The sequence below is a fragment of the Etheostoma spectabile genome, chromosome 6 (assembly GCF_008692095.1).
Source record: "Etheostoma spectabile isolate EspeVRDwgs_2016 chromosome 6, UIUC_Espe_1.0, whole genome shotgun sequence".
In the NCBI taxonomy this organism is placed as follows: Eukaryota; Metazoa; Chordata; class Actinopteri; order Perciformes; family Percidae; genus Etheostoma; species Etheostoma spectabile.
In genome coordinates this window covers 8,472,167-8,493,102 of record NC_045738.1, presented here as the reverse complement: position 1 = coordinate 8,493,102, position 20,936 = coordinate 8,472,167, and the positions used below count along the sequence as shown (strand labels likewise).

The 20,936-nt window shown below is 40.0% G+C and overlaps 2 protein-coding genes and 1 long non-coding RNA gene across 3 annotated transcripts; 2 read left to right on the top strand and 1 right to left on the bottom strand.

Annotated features, from left to right (window-relative positions):
* The first annotated feature begins 325 nt into the window (after nucleotides 1-325).
* LOC116691774 (SUN domain-containing protein 2) lies at nucleotides 326-3,640 on the top strand. The gene is made up of 9 exons (XM_032519660.1): nucleotides 326-497; nucleotides 1,075-1,165; nucleotides 1,276-1,469; nucleotides 1,594-1,649; nucleotides 1,804-1,930; nucleotides 2,035-2,147; nucleotides 2,253-2,426; nucleotides 2,538-2,627; nucleotides 2,802-3,640. Exons 1-9 carry the CDS (start codon nucleotides 485-487, stop codon nucleotides 2,913-2,915), a joined length of 972 nt encoding a protein of 323 aa, XP_032375551.1. The 5' UTR covers nucleotides 326-484; the 3' UTR covers nucleotides 2,916-3,640.
* Nucleotides 3,641-4,957: 1,317 nt separating this feature from the next.
* ino80c (INO80 complex subunit C) lies at nucleotides 4,958-7,456 on the top strand. Its single transcript, XM_032519557.1, has 5 exons — nucleotides 4,958-5,258; nucleotides 5,768-5,884; nucleotides 5,985-6,096; nucleotides 6,949-7,016; nucleotides 7,111-7,456. Exons 1-5 carry the CDS (start codon nucleotides 4,992-4,994, stop codon nucleotides 7,240-7,242), a joined length of 696 nt encoding a protein of 231 aa, XP_032375448.1. The 5' UTR covers nucleotides 4,958-4,991; the 3' UTR covers nucleotides 7,243-7,456.
* A 118-nt stretch (nucleotides 7,457-7,574) lies between these two features.
* LOC116691711 (uncharacterized) lies at nucleotides 7,575-8,983 on the bottom strand. Its single transcript, XR_004332535.1, has 2 exons — nucleotides 8,726-8,983; nucleotides 7,575-7,800 (listed from the first exon to the last, which is right to left on the bottom strand). It is a non-coding gene; the product is annotated as an uncharacterized LOC116691711 (long non-coding RNA).
* Between the last annotated feature and the right edge of the window lie 11,953 nt (nucleotides 8,984-20,936).

Sequence of the window (20,936 nt, the reverse complement as noted above, 5' to 3'; positions counted from 1 at the left end):
GTTCAGAAATGCTGTTGTTTTTCTTGATTTATTTTCCTATTCATTGTGTTTTTATTTAGCGTTTTAATGTATTATTATGCCTTATGTAGGCTATTGCCTTTTATATATTTGGGTTTGCCTAAACAATGAAATAGGGATACATTATATTATATATTATATTTTGTAAGATAGTAAAATTATTACCCGTGTGTGTGTGTGTGTGTGTGTGTGTGTGTGTGTGTGTGTGTGTGTGTGTGTGTGTGTGTGTGAGGACGTGCGTGTGCGCGCGCGGCCGCATTCTATACATGACGCTAAAGACGGTTCTACACTCTTTCATTCGACAGTTCATTATGACGCGAATAGAATGCGGAACGCAACAGTTAGTTTAGGGATTCTTTAGAGATTACATTTCATTAGGCTACCTGATTTCGAAGTGAACACAACGCAAAACTATTCTTCTGAAGGAAACAAGACTCAAGACTTGTTGATCTACGACGCTACAGACATGGCGAATGAAGGTAAATAACTCAGTATGGTAGGCCTATAGTTCATGCTATGACATTTTCAGATATGTAGGCCCAATGTGGTAAATCATAGCCTACATTTGGGAGATTTATAACGCTAGCTTTTTGAGAGAGTTGTTTCTTATGATGTGGTCCAATGTAAATGGGGCTGGACAAAATGTTTGACACAATTTAAGAAAATGTAATCCAGTCATGGCTTTTGCAAATGTCCTACTATAGCTGCAAAGTTTCTAATTTGACAAAAAATCCAATCCCAAAACTTTGCGACATCAAGTTGTTTCTATGTCTGTTTTGAAGACTATATTCACAAAAAAGAGTAGATGGTTAAAAGCTTATCAACCACAAACGGCAACCTTTAAAAATGACTGTGAAGCTTAATCAACACATCTTTTTTGACAGATTTTGATAGCTGTGTATCTGATGCTTAAAAACAATACTATTTTATAACACATGCACATAGCTTCTAATGGTATAAGTCTTATAATTCCAAAAGTAACAGTTCAAAGTGTATGACATGACTTGTTACAGTGAATGATTGACCCTCTCCTCTGCTCTCTCATTTCGTTTACAGACACATCACGAAAAAGCACTCGATTGAGTTCAACAGGATACTACGACATTGAGGGAAAACCCTTAATTTGCTACAGGGAGACCACGCACAGGTAAGCTGGAGTTTGTGTGTGTGTGTATTGCACAGTCATGCTGTATATGTATGGTATGTCATACGTTTTTAATTATACATCTTTATTTTCCTTACATTCCGGATTTTCAGAAGATATCGTAGGCACCCGTCTCAGTTAAGTACCAGCCACAGAACAGAAAAACAGATGAACAGAAACACAGACAGCAACATACTCGTTAACCGAAACAGAGACATACTTAGTATCCAAAACACCAAAAGCAGGGCCTCGTCCACTGTGTTCAAGAGTTTTGGCATTCCCTTCTTTCTAGTCCTCCTGTGTTTTGGTAAGCAATCTCTCCTTCCACGTACAATTTTATGTAGCTCAACAGCTTGTAACTTTGAGTGTCTATCTTTTGACTAAAACATCCCTGATTGGTTTCTCCTATACTTTATTTCTCCATCCAACAGGATTGGTATACTTGATCCTGGCTCTGAACAGCCAATACGTTACCAATACGACTATGGTATGACCCATAAAAGCAGCTTGGCTTTCTCTCTTACTTACATTCTTTCTGTGCACCTTCAAACATAATTGCAGTCCAAAAATGTTTTCACCAAACCAAAATGGGAATTACGCATTGATGTCAGCATGCATCATTAAATGAAACTAACTTACAGGCTGCATCTTATGAAGAGCTAGCGAAGCAACTAAGAGAGCTGCAGGAAAAGCAGGAGATATTAGAAAAGAAGATCTACCTGCTACCGGTGGCGGACACAATGCCCAACTACGCTCTGGAGTTGCAAGGTGAGACATCTAAATCAACCTTATCATTTTCATCTGTCAGATTGTAATTTGCATGTTTTAGTTTTTTTGTTTGAAAAAATTGCTTTCTCACTTTCTGTCTGCAGGGGCCTGTGCTGTATCTCATCGGTCCTCAAAAACATACCATGCACAAGCAGGCTGGAGTTTTCCCTGGATACCTATGTGGCTACCAAGTGCAAACCCAGGGACTGTAATTAAGGTAGGAACTACATACACAAATCACATTGCTATGTGGTATGATATTATGTTTGTGATTGTTTTATTGCCTAATACAACATACCATCTAAACTCTTTCTTTCCTCAGGGAGGCTCACCCCTGGTTATAGGGCACTGCTGGCCCTTTGCAGGTGAGCGTGGACATTTATTCATCACCCTGTCCCACCCAATCACCATAAGCCACGTATCACTGAGTCACGTTTTAAGGAGGCTGTCCCCAACTGGCACCATTTCTAGCGCCCCCAAGGAGTTTTCTGTCTATGTAAGTCACAAATTGAACAATGAACACTGCAGATCTCCTGTGTATTTCTCTGACACATCACATAGAGAACAACAAGGTGTTCAACTGGATCTTTGTTATTCTCTCTTGCAGGGCATGAAGACTTTTGATGAAGAAGGAACCCCACTTGGAACCTTTCTTTATGATCAGGATGGGGAATCAACACAGACTTTCAAACTTCCTGTGAGTATTACACCATGCAATGAAACACACGCAAATGCGTTTTGTTTTTACCCACAAGTTAATATATATATCATAAAAGTTACAGTTTGTCTGTCCTTATTGTACTCATTATTTGGCTTATTTTCTATAAACTAACTCACTCTGCTCATTCCTCACGTTCTCCATGTCTTTTAGGATCATAAAATAGGTGTCTCCCACCATGTAAAACTGCAAGTCGAGACCAACTGGGGCAATCCTGACTACACTTGTCTGTACAGTTTCAAGGTCCATGGAAAGCTGGCAGGCTGAAGAAGGACACAGAGGAGTAGACAGGACCCCAACATCTGGGTGCAGAGACAGATGAGTATGCTTTTGTATAAAATTTAATCAGATTCCAACCCTCTGTGGATAAATAGGCTTAATTTAACCTTGTGTTGTGGAATTTGCAGTCATAAAATACCAGCAAGTGTTATTTTTAGTGTAAGTGGGTGGTGAGGTGTAATATCCACTCCAATTGGCTGGGTTGGACACTTGTGCAGGGGAGGACAGGTTGGGTGGGTTGATGCTACGTGGAAGTACGGTGTACTGTGAAGGTTCACCATACTTGCTTCCAGCAAAACCTCCTTCCTGCAAAGTGAAAAGAAGAGATGCGTGGCTGTCTACATCACTTGGCCATTTGCTGGTATTTTTTGTCACCTTTTACTCTCACACTTTATGTAATTTCCCCTTAAGGATCATTAAGAAAATGTCTTCTTTCTTCTTCTAAATTCCACAACACAACGTCTTCTACGTATTCACAGATGGTTTCAGTCTGAGGGCTACACGGTGGCACAGTGGTGAGCACTGTTGCCGCACAGAGGAAGAACTGTGTATGGTTCTGGCTCTGTGCAGAGTTTGCATATTCTCTCTGTGTATGCGTGGGTTTACTCCGGGTCCTCTCCGGTTTCCTCCCACATAAAATATGCGCAGTTTAGGTTAATTGGTTGCATAAATTCTGATGAAATAATCATAACAATAAACATCAAAAAAAATAATTTCTGCTTGTTTTGTCTTTTATTCAAAATCCTTAATTGCTACTTTGATATGAGTATAAAAGAACATACAAATACACTTCTTCCATCTTACAAAAGAACATTGCTGATCATAAAACAAACTTCAACAAATAATTGAATAATTACTTATGATAGCGAACAACATTTAAAAAAAATGCCAGATTCAGATGAAAATAGAAAATAAACTAGCCAAATCAATCAATAGAGTCGGTTATTGTCAATAATGCATGCACTCTGATTTCACACTGTAGCTCATGCTTTTCATTGATTGGTCAAGTCCCAGTGGTTGACACATCAAACCACAAAACATACATACTGTATGTATAACATGTTTGGTTCAAAAATATGGTGAGTATTCCTTTAGGGTTTTGGGTTTTCACTTTAATAAAGAAAAATACCCTCCACCTTTTTTTTTCTTTCTGAAAACCCCCCTAGAAATATCAACATTTTTAGAAACATATCAACAGGCCGTGCTACTTAAGGTACTAGACTGTGAAAACCTTGAACAAGTGCAGCATTTGCAAGGACAAAAAACAACAACGACTGCCTTGATAAATGTAAAAGTGAAGGCATTAATTTGGCTGCTTGGTGAGAAAGAGGCTAGCATTGATGAAAACTTCAAGGACTGTAGGACTGTATGTCAAGGAATATATGTGTGTGTGTATATATATATATATATATATATATATATATATATATATATATATATATATATATATATATATATATATATATATATATATTTATATTTATACGTATGTCCACATATGTATGTCCATCCATCCATCTTCATCTGCTTATCCAGTATCGGGGTGCAGGGGAAGCAGCTCCAGCAGGGGACCCCATACTTCCCTTTCCCAAGCTACATCCAAAAAAAAAAAATATATAAAAATAAATAAATATATATATATATATATATATATATAGGCCTATATGTTTATTCCTTGTTTCTGCTGAAGATTCCTATTTAATCTCCCTCTCTCTTGTTTTAATTATATTCTCTGAATATGTATAGTCTCATAATATGATATGTAAAGTCTCGTTATCTGAACAAAGCATGAAAGCATAAAAATAAAAACTAAAGCCCATACATATATATTTGTTTTGTTTAACTGCATTCACATTTAACTATATACTAAACGTATTGGTGTATTTTTATAGTTCCACATTTTAAATAAAAATAAAAAATATATAATAGGCCATATAACCATTTATAAGGTATTATTAATAATAATTACGTTATTAGTTTAACAACTTCTGAAGTTGTTCCCAGAAGTGAAAGAATTCATATCCGGTTGAAGCGGTGTATCCGGATGTTAGCCGGCTAAGGCCTATGGCTAAGGCTAAAGCTAAATATCGAGAGCAAAAGGTGCATCATATCGCATTAGAACCATTTTGCTCTCCACAAATGACATCTCACATCCCGATAACCGCCCGGGCTCAGCCGGCAGCCGCCGGCTATGCCGCTCCCCGGGGGAAGAAACGTCCTGGTGGTCTGGCGGTGTGTGGCGCTCAGCAGGCCGCCGGCAGCAGCAGCAGCAGCAGCAGCAGCAAGAAGAAGAAAGGCCAGCTGACAGCGGCACCAACGATACAGACACAGGTGATACACAGCAGTATCATTTGTTACACCGCCTGCCTGTAGTGTGATTACTGAACATTACTCAGAGCTCAGAATAGCGTAATTGATAGGAAAATACACAAAGGGGGTCTGTTCAGTTGTACTTCTAGACAAATGGAATGTGCAAGAAAAATGCAAAGCTGTTAAGATGCAATGCAAGAAGGGCTGCAAATATTTTCATTACTGAATAATCCGCAGACACGTTTCATGATGAATCGAATCAACGAAAGCCTATATGACTGATCAATTACTAAAACAGTTGCTAATTGTTGCAGATCTAAAGGCAGCCAAATAAGCAGTACATCACATAATACACAATGTACAAAACTTGAAGTATAAATATGGTATGTGTGGTATGTATCAGTATCATTGTATGTATGTAGTATCAGTATCACTGTACCTTTATGATCATGTTACACTGTCTTTACACTTTGTTAACATAGAAACAGGCAAAACAAGTAGCTTAAAATTTGTCTTTCATGCTTCATCAGGTAACAGCTGTGGAGTTGGTGGCTGAGGTGAAGCCAGTGGGAACAGTTGATTGCGGACCAATTGCCATCACTGAGTCCACAGCAAAGCCTCCACCCTTCAAAGACCCCACATTTATGGTGAGTGTCTGCATCCTTCTAGGTTTTAAGCTTATCAGCTTCTTTGGCTTTCCCCTCAATTTCCCCCGCCTTCCTTTTTTTCCTCTCTTAATATCGGCAGCATTCTGGGATTGGTGGAGCAGCAGCAGGTAAAAAGAACAGGACCTGGAAGAATCTCAAACAGATTCTGGCTTTGGAGCGGACTTTACCCTGGAAGCTCAATGATCCCAACTGTGAGTTTTTATATTTTTTTTACCTGGTACATGTACATGTTTTTATTTTTTATTCTTTATCACAGAACAAGTAGGCTCTATTTCTGTATTATAAATCTAAAGCCCAATACACGAAACATTCAGTTCATGAAAGTCTAAGGTGTGCAACACTTACATTTATATTTTAAACATTTTTAAGCAAAAGTTTATATTAATTCCAGTGTTTCATTTTAATACTACCGATGACTAAGTTGAAACTGCATTCAAGACTCTATAAATCAATTTGTCTTCGATAAAGGTGCTATGTCACGTGTTTTAGGGTACAACATTTGTTGTCACATACAGCAAACATCTCCTCACTATCCGTGAGCTGCCTGTCCCCAGAAAACACCGGAAAGAAATGCTGACTCTGTAGACAGCCCAGGGTCTACAAATGGCAACATAAACAAACTGTGCCCACCTGCACCACAAAGCATACACAACCACTGCTCCAGCCAATAACCAACAAGAAGGATTTGGGGGTGGGGGTGGGGGGTTAGTGCGCGGAAGCACAGAAGGAAGGGGGAGGGGACGGAATGAGGAGGAGGGAGGGGCGAGCTAGTCTTGTTTTGTTTGAAAATACTTAAGAACAAGAAGTAACGTCACCCAACATCGCTTAGAGCACCTTTAAAAACATTTTAAATGATTTTTAGGTCAAAATGGTGTAATGTATTGTCAAAAAAGGCTTTGAAAGTTCTTTTCAGTATACTGTATGCCAAAGCTGTAGAATAAATAGAAGACTGCATGCGTAAGTCCATGTCACTTTTACAAGAACTGCCCCTATTGGGACAGTTTTAATCAGTAGTATGATTTATGACCTTTCTGTGTTCACAGACTACAGCATTGATGCCCCTCCCTCCTTTAAGCCGCCCAAGAAATACTCTGACATCTCTGGACTCCCTGTGAGTTATCATTGTTAAAAAATTGTACAATAAACAAAATACCCTTTAAGTCTTGTATAAAGCATCCACTGTCTTCTCTCTCGTATTTCCTTAGGCAAACTACACAGACCCTCAGACAAAGCTACGCTTCACATCCTCTGAAGAGTTCTCCTACATCCGCCTCCTCCCCACTGATGTTGTTACAGGCTACCTGGCCCTCCGAAAGGCAACTTGCATCGTGCCCTGACAGCTGAGCAAGGCTTGAAACCTAAAACAAGTTCAAACCAGAACTTAACTCATGTCAGTGCAGGAAGCTGTTGGGATAGCCAGGAGACATGGAGAGCACAGGACAGAACAGCTGGAGCTCACAGGCCACTGCTGAACATTTGCACTGCAAGGCAATCTGAGTCAGAATTGTTACTGTGTGACAAAATAAAGACAAGTTTTTTGTTTTTTCATTTCCAATGTTGTCAATAACTGGACATTAAATGTCACTCTATCCGTGAATGTCCGGTGAACATTTTTTATTCTTTTTTGAGGACAGAAAGTGTTCATATGTCAATAGTCAGCAATATGATTTTCTTATTTGTTTATACAGTATACAGTTCCCAGTATTCTTAATAATTGTTTTCCCATTAGGTGTTCCTATAAACCCTGATGCAAATTTGAGAACTTGGTGTGTATTTGCTCCTGCTAAATCCTTGGGAAACATAGTTGTACTGAATAAGTATTACCGGCTAGGATGCTGTACACCTCCTTGTGTTAGAACATCTGGCTCCAGTGGTGTAAATGCAGTGAGGTTGGGCTAGAGAGAAGTAAACAAAAATGTTGCAAAGCTGTTGGAAAGAGTTTGTCTATTTCAGACCATCAGTCAGTCATTTATTTATATATATATAAAAATCTCATTAAAGCTTACTTGAATTGTTGAAGTTAGATTTCATTGTCTCTCTTTTTCGTTCTCTTTTACACATTTTCTTCAAGACAGAAAAAATTGGTAGCTGAAATTATTTTTCATCTCAATTATGCATGTATTTTAATATTATATATTATAATCAAACTTGTTTGACATTGATATAAAACACTCCATTGGGCCCTAACTGAGACATCCACACCTGCTGTTGCACTTTCCTGTTTCTTGGATTGTCTGTTCTCTGGAGTAGCCTGCATGTATGTAAGCTATGCAAGTGTGGCCAAGCTGGAGTCGTAATAAGCCAGGAGTCACCAAGCAGGCCTAATTTCACACGCGCCAAATGTAAATATAGAATTTGTTCCACATGGTTCTAATTCCACAGCTGCATTTGATGTATTATTTGCTCTCTGACTGGTAAGGTGAGGGTGGCTCATTAATCACACACGACAGACACATGACACAGGATCATTTCCATGGTATATTTTATGCAATTTTTCACAAACTTGATGAATGAGGACCCTTGTATTTCTTATGTGAATGATCCCAATTATGGAAAAAACTAAAAATAAAGACAGCAGCACAGTCATTAATGCCCTGTTCCAACCTGGTTTTAACATCCGTCCTGAATGATCCATTCACAAGTGGACAGCTCTAGGTAGCTAGGTCAGTCAGTAGAATGCGTCTCCAAATGCGTCCTGAGTGACTACTGATCCGATCACTCAGGAGCTTGTGAAAATGACAAAAAGCCCTAAGTACACATCAATCAAACCTACAACCTCTGTAAGCCCACCACTTCGACCAATGAACTATGAGGTCTTACCTGTTGAGATGGGGAAATACACTTGCTAATTTAGATTATAATTCTTTTGCAATCCTTTCTTGATGCTTTGTTTACACAGGCCCTGTGAATACAAAAGTCTTTGAGTCAGCTATATATGTTACCAATAAAGAATAATAAGTTGCCATAAGATCCCATTGTTGCCCAAAAGCTATTAAAACATACATGAGTGACCCTGGGTGATATTTTTTTAAAGATAGACAAACATATTAGTATTTCTGCAGATGACCAGTCTTTGCTCCTGCCTGAGTGTTACTTCTCCCATCTCTGGACTTTGTTGAAGCTGATGAAGGCAGTATAGTATATCTATGAGAGTCAGACCAGCATTTCCATTCCTGCTGTGGCATCAAAACCTCAACATAGTGATTAATGAACAGTGCCAGGGCTTTTTGCTACCCAAGCACATGACCCGCTACAGTGTGTCTGTGTGTGTCTATAAGCATGTGTGTGCGTGTATGCATGCATGCTTTTACATTTTGGGGCATCTTAGCTGTGTCCAAGAAAGTATAAAGTGGTGGTATCAGTTTTTGTTTAGGTTAAAATTAGGTTAGGATTAGGATATTAGGAATTTATGTTATTGTTAAATCCTCAAAACTGAAGCAATATAAACCTGTAGTATACATGCGTCGTATGAGTATCTTTAGATGAATATACATCTGCTTAACTGAGTCTATCAACTCTAGAAAAAAAGCAGCATGTAAGATGTTTTTCACTTATTACGCAGCAAACAAATCCTGAAGATGCACCTGTCTTCTCAGTCACACTGTGTCACCACCTGGGTGCGCCAGAGCTCTGCTCGGTGTGCCATCCAAACGTTGCTGAGTGCATTCGGTCCCACAGTGAGTCCTTCACACAAGTGTGTCCATTCCTGAGGAAAGTCTGAGATTTCCCAATTGTACCAAAGCAGGAGAATGTGTATGTATTCAATCACAGTTCTGACTGCCTTCCACTCATCAGCAGGTGTTTGATACACACTCCCAACTAGTAAAAGGCTGTGCAATAACGAATGAATACATTTTCAATTGCAATTTAAAAACGTTCACAGAGCTTGCATTCATTATAGCCTCGGGTAGGAAACTCCATAGTTTTGGTGCATAGTTTAAAAAAGGCTGACAAGTTTAGCAAACAAACATGGTTTGATAATAGTGATATACAGCATCCATAATTATAATAAAAACACAAGTACACTGATTTAAACAGTTAGATGACTAAATTCTCATTAATCGATAGACATTTTAATAAGTTAATGGAAATGGATGTAAGCAATTTAGGCCTACAGTTCAATCCTATAACTACCATCACTAAGAAACTTGTCTTGTGCATGACATCTTCCTTTGAAGGAGGATTTGGCACCTGCTGCATTTCACAGTATGTGTGTTTTCACAGAACGCACATACAGACTTGCTCCTCCTTAGTTTTGTTTCCAATGCATACTTTGCTCAACTTCTGCAGGCGAGTTTCTCCCAAACTGGGGAGATGCACTAATGTCATCTGGGTGCTCAATTAGGACCTGTTTGCCCTCAGGTTTTTGTCACATTTTAGTGATGATGGAGATGGCTACTGTGCTGTATAATGCCGAAAGACAGTAATTATTTAGTTTATTCACTTCCCAGTACAGTTTTTCCAGTACTGCTTTTCTCATTCTGTTCTCATTCTCATTTTCTCTTCTCTTTGTGAAGAGACATGACTCAGCATGCCATCACATGCAGGGAGTAGCTGTCACGACTGTACAGACATAAGGATGAGCCTTTCACAACAAGCTGTGTAAAAGCTGTTGATAGAAGCCATGATGCATTAAATCCATGAGAACTACCCTCAAATGTCAAGTCAGAGAAATGGATTGCACCCCCAGCTCTGGTAAGCTGATCGATAGACCAACTCCAGTGCCTGCTGAGCCAGCAGGGGAACTTTCATATTTATGTTTTTAACCTATTGGCAAAGCAGAAGTAGCATTGTGAACTTCTTTACTCCCCTGATAACAAAGACATAACAGTCTCAATTTATTAGATGCTGCTTCACCATATAAACTATTTTGCTACAGCAGTTGAGGCACAATGTTTATGGTTTGTGGCGGTGGGGAAGCCAAGTCCTGAATTAGCTTCAACATGACACTGAACACCTAGCTAAAGACAGTGATCCGCTTTAGACACGTATAGAATCATCAGATTTGTAACTTTAATGATCTTCTACGTGGCTATGCACAAACAAGCACCAAGCTCACAGCAGTTGAGCTCCGGGCAAAAACATCTATGACAATTAATACAGTGTACTTCCACTAAAATGTACCATAGTTCAGACAAAAGCGAAAAAAAAGCTCCTGACTTGTAACTCCTTTCCTGAAACCTACTGTCACACCAGTTACATGCACTTTTTGCAGCACTTGGCAATGTGCAGGTAGATGTGGAAAAAGAGCCAAACTCCACAATCCTTACACAGCATCTGTGTTGGAGATGGGAGTAGTGCAGCTGAAATCTAAATCAAGTTCTGAACAACAGATCTGTCGAGAGATGAAAGAAGAACTTACCCTGCACCACCACTCCAATGTTTTTGAATCCCTGTTGCACAGCTGGTATTTAACACACACACGCACGCACATTACATTGCATGTACATTACACTTTATATACTCTATATATCCACTTAATTATTGTATTGTATTGGTCTTACAGTTGATTTTTATTATTAATATAGAATTTTGTGATGCTTAGGCAGCTATTTTCTCTAGAAAAACGCCTTTCTTGCCCCCTTTTCACTCAACATCGTTACAATTTGTATGTGGCCGTCTTAAATCACAGCTTGCAGCTATATTTGTTGTTGTACTTTTGCCTTCTTGGGAAACCTTTGCCCTTCATGGTCGTACTTTGTCACTGCTTGTGTTTCCCTGTCTCAACAGGGACAGACCACATGGAAACTGATCTTTAACCATAACTGATCATGCCATGGCTGTCCACACAATGACAGTTTCATGGTTCATTTAGCCGCCTCAAGGAGTTCCACATGAGTTTTTTTGCTTTCTCTCCCTGTTTAAATGCAGCCTAAGCGAACAAGTTACTTGTTGTTATTGGGCTGTAGAGGTCAAACAGCAAAGTGTCATCAGATAGCTAATCAACTCATTCAGATATCATTACACTGGGCTAAATCCCTGTTAATCCCACTGAAGATTCAATCAGTGTTCCCTCACAGGTCAAGTTGTTCCCCTGTGTGTGTATGTGCGCTCACGTGTGGGCGTAAGGGACAGAGAACAAGGTAATTCTTCATGTTGATAGACAATGATTGTCCTTCAATGGTCCACTTTCACAGTCTCTAGCTATCTTTCTCCTTTTCTCCCTTTTCCTGTCCGCTCCTATCTCCGCTCCTCACCTTCCCGCTCTTCTTGCTCCTCACCTGGCTCTTCTTCTATCTCTGTTGGCTGGAGGATTAGCCCTCTGCTTCGGCCTTTGATTGATTAGACTTCTGTCAGTCCATCTTCCTCTCTCTTTATGTCTCTCTACTTGTCTATCTGTCTTTCTTCCCCTGCCCTCATCCTCATTAGCCCAGCCCACTATTTCTGTAGTGGAGATACTAATTTAGGCCTGTTTGTATGTGTAAAGGTTGCCTGCTGTGACTGTTTCCTGTGGAAAATAACACAATGGCTACTGCACTATCTGTATCTATCTGAGGTCCAGTAATTTGTTTTTCTGGGACATTCATACTAACCACATGTAGTCTCATGTCTAGCAACAGGAGATTGCATTTACTTTAGACTACAGCAAATGTTGTTACATTCTTTCCCTATCAGATAGAATATATCTATCTATCTATCTATCTATCTATCTATCTATCTATCTATCTATCTATCTATCTATCTATCTATCTATCTATCTACCTATCTACTGTATCTAAACTTGCCTTCCCATCTCTCTCTGTTGCTCAGATTAGCTTCATCCATCGCAGACCTCCATTCAGGTGAATAAAGTGTCATTGAACGGAGAGAGACATAATAGGAGGGATGTGACCCTGCAACCCTCTACACGACAGATGGAACCAATCTCACCAACGAGACAGACCATCTATTCATACCTACCTACCATTGTGTGTTTGTGTGCATGTAATGATTGCGCCCATCCATTCACACTGCTGCTGGTGATGCAACTCAATGCCTCACTGTGCGTAAGTGTGTGTGTATCTTTGAACCTGTGTCTCAGACCTTATATTTCATTACTGGCTGAGCTCCAAAATCCAATTAACTGTCTGATGGCTGTTGTGTGAATTTCAACCACTGACTGGAAAAAATAATCTTGGATGACTTTGAATGAACTTGCAAATGATCGGTTTCCCCTGGAAGTGTATAATGCTCATTTCCTGACAATTATATTCCATACATTAGCACATAAATGGGAGTATCACAAGTCATTTTTTTTTTATTGTAAATAGAAGCATTTTTGCAAAATAAAAAATTAAGCACCACCTTGCTGTAAAAATCCTCTACCCTGTAGCTGTAAAGAAAGTTTATATTGCTCCTGCAAAGGCTTTATGAGCTACAGAGTCTCCAATAACTACTCCCCCTTCTCACACAGAAACACACACACAATCACTGCATGTCTCCTAGCCATATTCATACATTGGATACACCACAGAGAGAGGAAAGAGGTAATTGCATTGACTTTAGAGGTAAAACAACAGTTACTGTCTTAGTGTGTGTGTGTGTGTGTGTGTGTGTGTGTGTGTGTGTGTGTGTGTGTGTGTGTGTGTGTGTGTGTGTGTGCGTGTGTGCGTGCGTGTGTACGTGCGTGTAAACCTTTCATCCATCCATTTCACTGCTCATAAGGTCCATTCTGCCTTGTGCTCTGCTTGCCCTTGTAGAACAATCCAGTACCTATTGACTGCAGCAGATATGGTCTACCATCCACACTATCATGTAAGTTTGAGTGTATTATTTGTGTTTGCTTGTGTAAGAGAAAGAGTGAGACCAATAGCATGCACGTGGATAGAAAGAACAACCCTAAGCATGCATGCACGCGCACACACACACACACACACACACACACACACACACACACACACACACACACACACACACACACACACACACACACACAGAGAGAGAGAGAGAGAGAGAGAGAGAGAGAGAGAGAGAGAGAGATGCACAGTTAGTGTTTTGGGAGAGTGTGATGGTAAATGAAGCGTGAAATGAAGAGTCAGGGATGTTAGAACATTCATCCCCAGGGAAACTCTACAGCGGTCTGACACAGACCAGGCAAAGATAGATCAGGACAGCCAAAACCAAACATTAATCTCAATGCGTCGGCACGCCCTCTGGTGGTCAGAGTAGGATTTTTCCCTACCCGACTATTTTCCACCAGACGAGTCTGCGCTACGTTACGGCAGCGCGCCGGTTTTGTTCATCTGCCACGCGCCATACCACACGCTTCTGAGACATGCTGTGTCACGGCTGGTGGAATATCAAGCATTGACTTGAATGTTCACAATTACTCATGGCGCCTCCGGAACGCAGCGCAGATGCGCCTGGTGGAAAATAGGGGTAACTCCTCTTGACTACATTCTTTACCCCCTTTCTTCCCAATATATCTTTTCCTTTTGTTTGTAACATAAAATCCACAAAGAGGGTGCCCAAATAGCTCAGTTTACTCCTGGACACAGCAGTTCCTGGTTCGACCAGGTTCAACTATGGCCCTTTGCTGCATGTCATTCCCCCTCTCTCTCCCCTTTCATGTATTCAGCTGTCGTGTCAATAAAGGCCTAAAAATGCCCGAAAAATAATCTTCGGCTGACATCATTTTTTTGTTTGGAGCTCGGGGGATGATTTTAATTTATTGTACTCTAACCGACTAGTAATGTAGTGACTGCTGCAGTAGAGGTGGTTAGGAGTAGTAGAAGTAGTAATGTTTTTCATAGAAGAAATGTGCCAATTTAAAAGTTATTTCTGTAAGTCAACTTATTACTACCTGTACAACTGCATCAAACTAATCCATGCTCTTTGCGACACAATGTGTCGTTATTTTTCTGCCACAGAGAGACGACGTCCTCTTTCTTCTGCACAATTCCTTCCTACAAAGCTTTGATTGGCTCAGTTATTTTCCCAACTGGGCAAACAGCCAATGAACACCACCTTTTTGAGTCATTAAAAAAAACAAGCTTCGGGTAGTAATGCAATGTATACAACTAGCAACAAAAAATAGCAAAGAGAACTGAACAAACAAATATTTGGGGACCTCTATTGTACCAGTGCACATTATGGTCAATGAACAGAGACATTGATCTTTCTGTGCAGATCTGTACATAAAGTTTCAACATGAGTCTTAACATGGCTGAATTTATCTGGTTGAACAAATTTTGTCAGACTTGATTTCCTTGAGTGCACTGTAAAAACTGTCCATATTATCAGGTCTTTTGTGTTTGCAATTGACTCCATGGAAACCATTTTCCCTTAAACATGTCAGGTCATGGTTTTGAGACAGAAACTGATATTTTTAAGATGTCCTTCTCCTAACTCCAGCATAAAAACAACAAACAATATAATCTGTTTACAATACCTAGTGAATTAGTTAATTAGCTTGAAGTGCTTGTTCAGATGATGTGTGTCACTTGCACGAATAGAGACTTCAGACATGTCGGTGACATACTCCAACATTAAAAGTAAGTGGTATTCCCATTTAATGGCCATTGTTAACACTATTATCCCAGACTTGACTGCCGTAGCAGGTCATCTAATTCTATTGGAGACAGCTTCAGCCTTTGTCTCTTCCACCAGAGTCCATAACAGTCGAGGCTTATCTCCTCTAATATGCTCTGCTGTTAATGAACAATCAGTCCTGTTAATGTCCTGCTAATTAGTGGCCCATCAGCCTCTTCAGAGTGGTAATTAAGTGCCAGTTGAGGCGTCTAATTGGCATGGTTTCTGATTGGATCGAGTCACGCTTGACCCTCTGGGACCCAGGAAGTGAATTATAGCGTTGTCATTGTTGTGAAGAGGACTTTCACAAAGACTGCTGAATTGCTTGTTTAAGAAATAGAATCATCTTGTTAACCTGAGTAGAAGTGAACTGAATGACACTTTCACTTGAGTGACTCTGTCAGAGGACAAACTGTCAAATCTGAATTAAAGAACAATCAATGATAGAAGCCTGTTGTTATCTACACTTTCAAAATAACTGATTGAGAGCAATCAACACGATTAAGACGCCATGGAATATTATCTTTTCAAATTAAAAAAAAAAAGTAATACTAACAGTGAAAAAGAAAAAAAAACTGTCTGTGTACAGTGTGATATATTACCACCACATTTATAAGGAGACAAGAGAGTGCAATATCTGACATATTTGATATATCAGAAATATATTGTTAAATTTGCATTTATTGATTCTTCTGGACACTTTTGGGCAGCATAACAAGCTATAAACAGATGGATATATTATCAATTAGTTGATGAACGTTAGCCAACAGTCGCTTAAGCCCAAGTCCAGCAGACATTAAGCACCATGAATATTCATTTGATTCGTGTTTCTGGCCACCTGGTAAATGTATATTCAATATTCACTCTTCTTCAGCTCTTTTGTTGGTTTCCACTAACAGAAATGGCTGAAATATTTGCAGCATTAGTCACTAAGTCCACTTTTGTTTCTCTGGTGAGAGCGATCAGAGTGAACGATGTTGTGGACTGTAAAACCAAAACAACCAACTGAAAAACAATAAAAGGCTCTGTAGAGCTGAGAACTGAGGATTCTTATGATATTTTTCTGTGTGACACCTTTCACATTTCATGTAATTGTTTCATCCATTGCTATATAAATATTGGCTATAGCTTTAAGAAAAGTAAAAATAAAAATACATTAAATTTAAAAATGCACAACTTGGTATCCCTAATGAGGGACAGAACAGAAATAGCTTGTGGCCAACACAGTTTCAGTACAAACAAGGCACAGGTTCACACATGGCTGATGGGAGCTCCTTCACTAATTATACTGAGAAAAAAAACACAATAGAAAAGATTTAAGGCAAACACAAATTCAGCTAGAATTACGAGATAGATTCACATATGGTTGAACGCTGGCTGCGAGCTGCTCGTTTAATTAGTTTTACTGTTAAAAAGAGCAGAAATAGCCAAAGGTTTAGGGCAAAGTTAAAGGCAAAAAGCAGACTCAATATAAAACAAGCTAACAGTGTGAGGTGGCAGTTTTCACTCACATATGGCTGACTGGTTGCTTCAAGCCGTTAGATAATGAGTGAGAGAAAGGTAAAGAGAAAAGGGGGAGGGAGGGGTAGTGAGAAAAGGAGGCTGAGGGTAAAGGGGAAGGAGAAGGAGGGGGAGAAAAAGAAAGAGATGGGAAGAAGAGAGGGAAGAAAAGTGTTTTTATAATGAGGGGACAGAAGAGACAAACACATGAGTTGAGAGAAAGAGATAGAAGGTTGGAGGCAAATAAAGTCTCCATTTGGAAGTTACACACACACACACGCACACGCACGCACACGCACACACACACACACACAGTATACTGGTTGCTTGGAGCAGCTTGGGATAATAAGAAACACAATAAGGTGGTTTTTATAATGAGAAACAACAGCTGAACCACCGATGGCATTGAGGAGAGTGAAGAGGGTTGCAGGCAATGGACAGCTCCACTTACTGTACAAAACAAGGTTCTGCACAGAAATAGAAAGTTGTTATATGACACCTATACTTACTGAAAGAAAAAGTATTGAGGTGGATGTTTAATGCGTCCCTGACTAAAAAGCCTTTCCCTTTGTATGATAGGTATTAGGACTGAGAATTTACTGCTACACAGTCTATTTTACAACCTATGGTGCCAGGTGGCAATGCTACAAGAAACAATGGAAATTAGTTACACCTTTGCTGTTTACTGTAAGCAGCTGGCTGGAACTCTTGTCCAGTTATGAAAGTTATATTAAGAGTCTTAAAGGAGAATTCCAGTCAATTTCAATATGTAGTTCAGTTGTTTGTAATTTTGGAGTGCTGTCAGTGGCAAAACTATTTTAAACAATCGGTGCTGCCTACACCGTGTTATCCTCCTGCTAGAGTTAGCACCCAACAGGCTTAAACAGGGTAAGTTTTAAGCGTGTTTTTAGCCTCTTACCATGTTCAAAATGTCATTAGTGCATTAGGGCAGTGCCTAGCCATGTGCAGTTATTCCTTCCGAGGGAACACAGCAAATTTGACTGTTTTGTGACTAGTTTTGACTAGTGTGGACTTCACCAGAAAACAGGAAATAAACAGAAGTATGTGCACTGACTGAATTAACACAACTTGTATGCCTTTCTGTCACATCTACTGCAGTCAAATTCACTGTGTTCCCTCAGAAAGTATAACTGCACATGGCTAGGCACTTGTGATGACATTTTGAGCATGTTAAGAAGCTAAAAACAAGTTTAAAACTTGCCCTGTTTGAGCCTGTTGCTCTAGCAGGAGGATAACGCGGTGGAGGCAGCACCGATTAGTTTCATTTTTCTCTCTACTGACAGCACTTAAAATTTACAAACAACAGAGCTACGTGTTGAAATAGACCGGAATTCTCCTTTAAGACGTGTTATGACTGAGAACACTGAGGTAATTTTATCTGAAAATTGGGGCATTAGGGCAATTTGCAGATTTGTTTTTAGAAAAGAGAAAAACAAATGTTGGATATTTTACAGGCTGATTTTATGGCTCATTGACTTGGCTTTTTTTCCTACCAGATTTTTTTTATAGGCTTTGAAACATCCTTTAGAATATCATGCAGGAAAGCCAAATTTACAGAAAATATCATTAAACATTGAAACATTTTGATGATAGTTTTTTTCCCCATGTGTAGGTGGGGGAGCATTAGAGGGGATTTAGCTTTATGATCTCAGTCCTTCTCTGGTCATCAAAACCTTAAACCCATTCTTGGAATTCATAAACAACAGATAGTGACTCTGCACTTTGATAATAACTCATAATATATTGCTCCTTATGGCCTAGAAAGTACACCAAACTGTCCATAGCAGAAGCACTGGAGAATGACAAACAACCTCTTCTGGCTACCCGCCTGAAGAGGTACACTACAGAAGTAGAAGCCAGGAGAATAAACACAATGCTACAACTACAAAATTCCAGTAGTACGTCAAGAAGATGGCTGCAAGTGATGACCTGCTAAGTAAATATCTCAGGCTGCAAAAAAACGCTGATGAAGAGGCAGGGAAAGAAGAAGAACCATCATGGAAGGACAAGCCCTTGCATGGCATGTACCACCCACAGATAGAGGAAGCGGATGATATCGAGAAATCATACCAGTGGCTGGAAAAGGCTGGTCTCAAAGATAACACAGAGGCGATACAAAAAGTTGCAGTGGAGAATTTGACAAAGGTAAACACTTGGTACAAAGAGATAGTCGCCTGGAGTCAACAGACCTTTTTCACAGTATTTTGACTTGTAGTAGGAAAAGCACAGGTGTAACTAATAACATAAACGATGGCTTGGCTTCGCTCTATTCAAGTGTCCTAGTGTAAGTCATGGCAGTGTGACAGTGAGCCAGCATGCACAATACCAGCATTCTAAAACTAAAGCAACTGAATGGAATCCAGCCAACACTACTTAATAGTTTGTAATGAACATCCATCAAAATCATTTCAACTGTATTAAATGTACAAAGTTAATGTGCTGTTGACATTGCAGCAGGGACACAGCCCAGATTGAGATAGAGAATGATATTTAGTCACAAGGTTTTTTTCTGTTTATGTCTATGCATGTGAGCCTATATACAGAATACTCAGGTGTGTGTGTGTGTGTGTGTGTGTGTGTGTGCGTGTGCGTGTACGTGTACGTGTACGTGTACGTGTGTGTGCGTGTGCGCGTGCGTGTGCGTGTGTGTGTGTGAGATCAGAGAGCTCTACATCCTTGTTTTTTCTCCTGGATAAGCACTTTGTTGTCCTTGGGAGACTGCTGGTACTGGGCTCCTTGTGCACAGTCGCCAGGCACTGTTCCACTGAGCCGTGCACGTGAGGTGACCTTCCTTTCCCTCTGGCTCACAGTGACACCTCTGTGCAACACACACACACACACACACATACATATATATATATATATATATATATATACACACAGGCCAAAGGTTTGGACACACCTTCTCATTCAATGCGTTGTCTTTATTTCCATGACTATTTACATTGTAGATTATCAGTGAATGCATCAAAACAATGAATGAACACATGTGGAATTATGTTCTTAACAAAAAAGTGTAAAATAACTGAAAACGTGTCTTATATTCTAGTTTCTTTAAAGTAGCCATTCTTTGCTTTTTTGATAGTGCCGCAAACCCTCGGTGTTCTCTCAATGAGCTCCATGAGGTAGTCACCTGAAATGGTTTTCACTTCACAGGTGTGCCTTGTCAGGGTTAATTAGTGGAATTTCTTGCCTTATTAATGGAGTTGGGACCATCAGTTGTGTTGAGCAGAATTCAGGTTGTTACACAGCCAACAGCCCTATTGGACAACTGTTAGAATTCATATTATGGCAAGAACCAATCAGCTAAGTAAAGAGAAACAAGTGGCCATCATTACTTTAAGAAGTGAAGGTCAGTCATTCCGGAAAATTGCAAAAACTTTAAATGTGTCCACAAGTGCAGTCGCAAAAAAACATCAAGCGCCACAACAAAATTGGCTCACATGAGGACCGCCCCAGGAAAGGAAGAACAAGAGTCACCTCTGCTGCTGAGGATAAGTTCATCTGAGTCACCAGCCTCAGAAATCAAGTTAACAGCAGCTCAGATTAGAGAGCAGATGAATACCACACAGAGTTCTAGCAGCAGACACATCTCTAGAACAACTGTTAAGAGGAGACTGTGTGAATCAGGCCTTCATGGTCAAATAGCAGCTAGGAAACCACTGGTAAGGAGAGGCAACAAGCAGAAGAGATTTGTTTGGGCCAAGAAACACAAGGAATGGACATAAGACCATTGAAATCTGTGCTTTGGTCTGATGAGTCCAAGTTTGAGATTTATGGTTCCAACCGCCGTGTCTTTGTGCGACGGAGAAAAGGTGACCGGATGGATTCTACATGCCTGGTTCCCACCGTGAAGCATGGTGGAGGAGGTGTGATGGTGCGGGGGTGCTTTGCTGGTGACACTGTTGGGGATTTATTCAAAATTGAGGGCATACTGAACCAGCATGGCTACCACAGCATCCTGCTGCGACATGCAACATCCCATCCGGTTTGCGTTTAG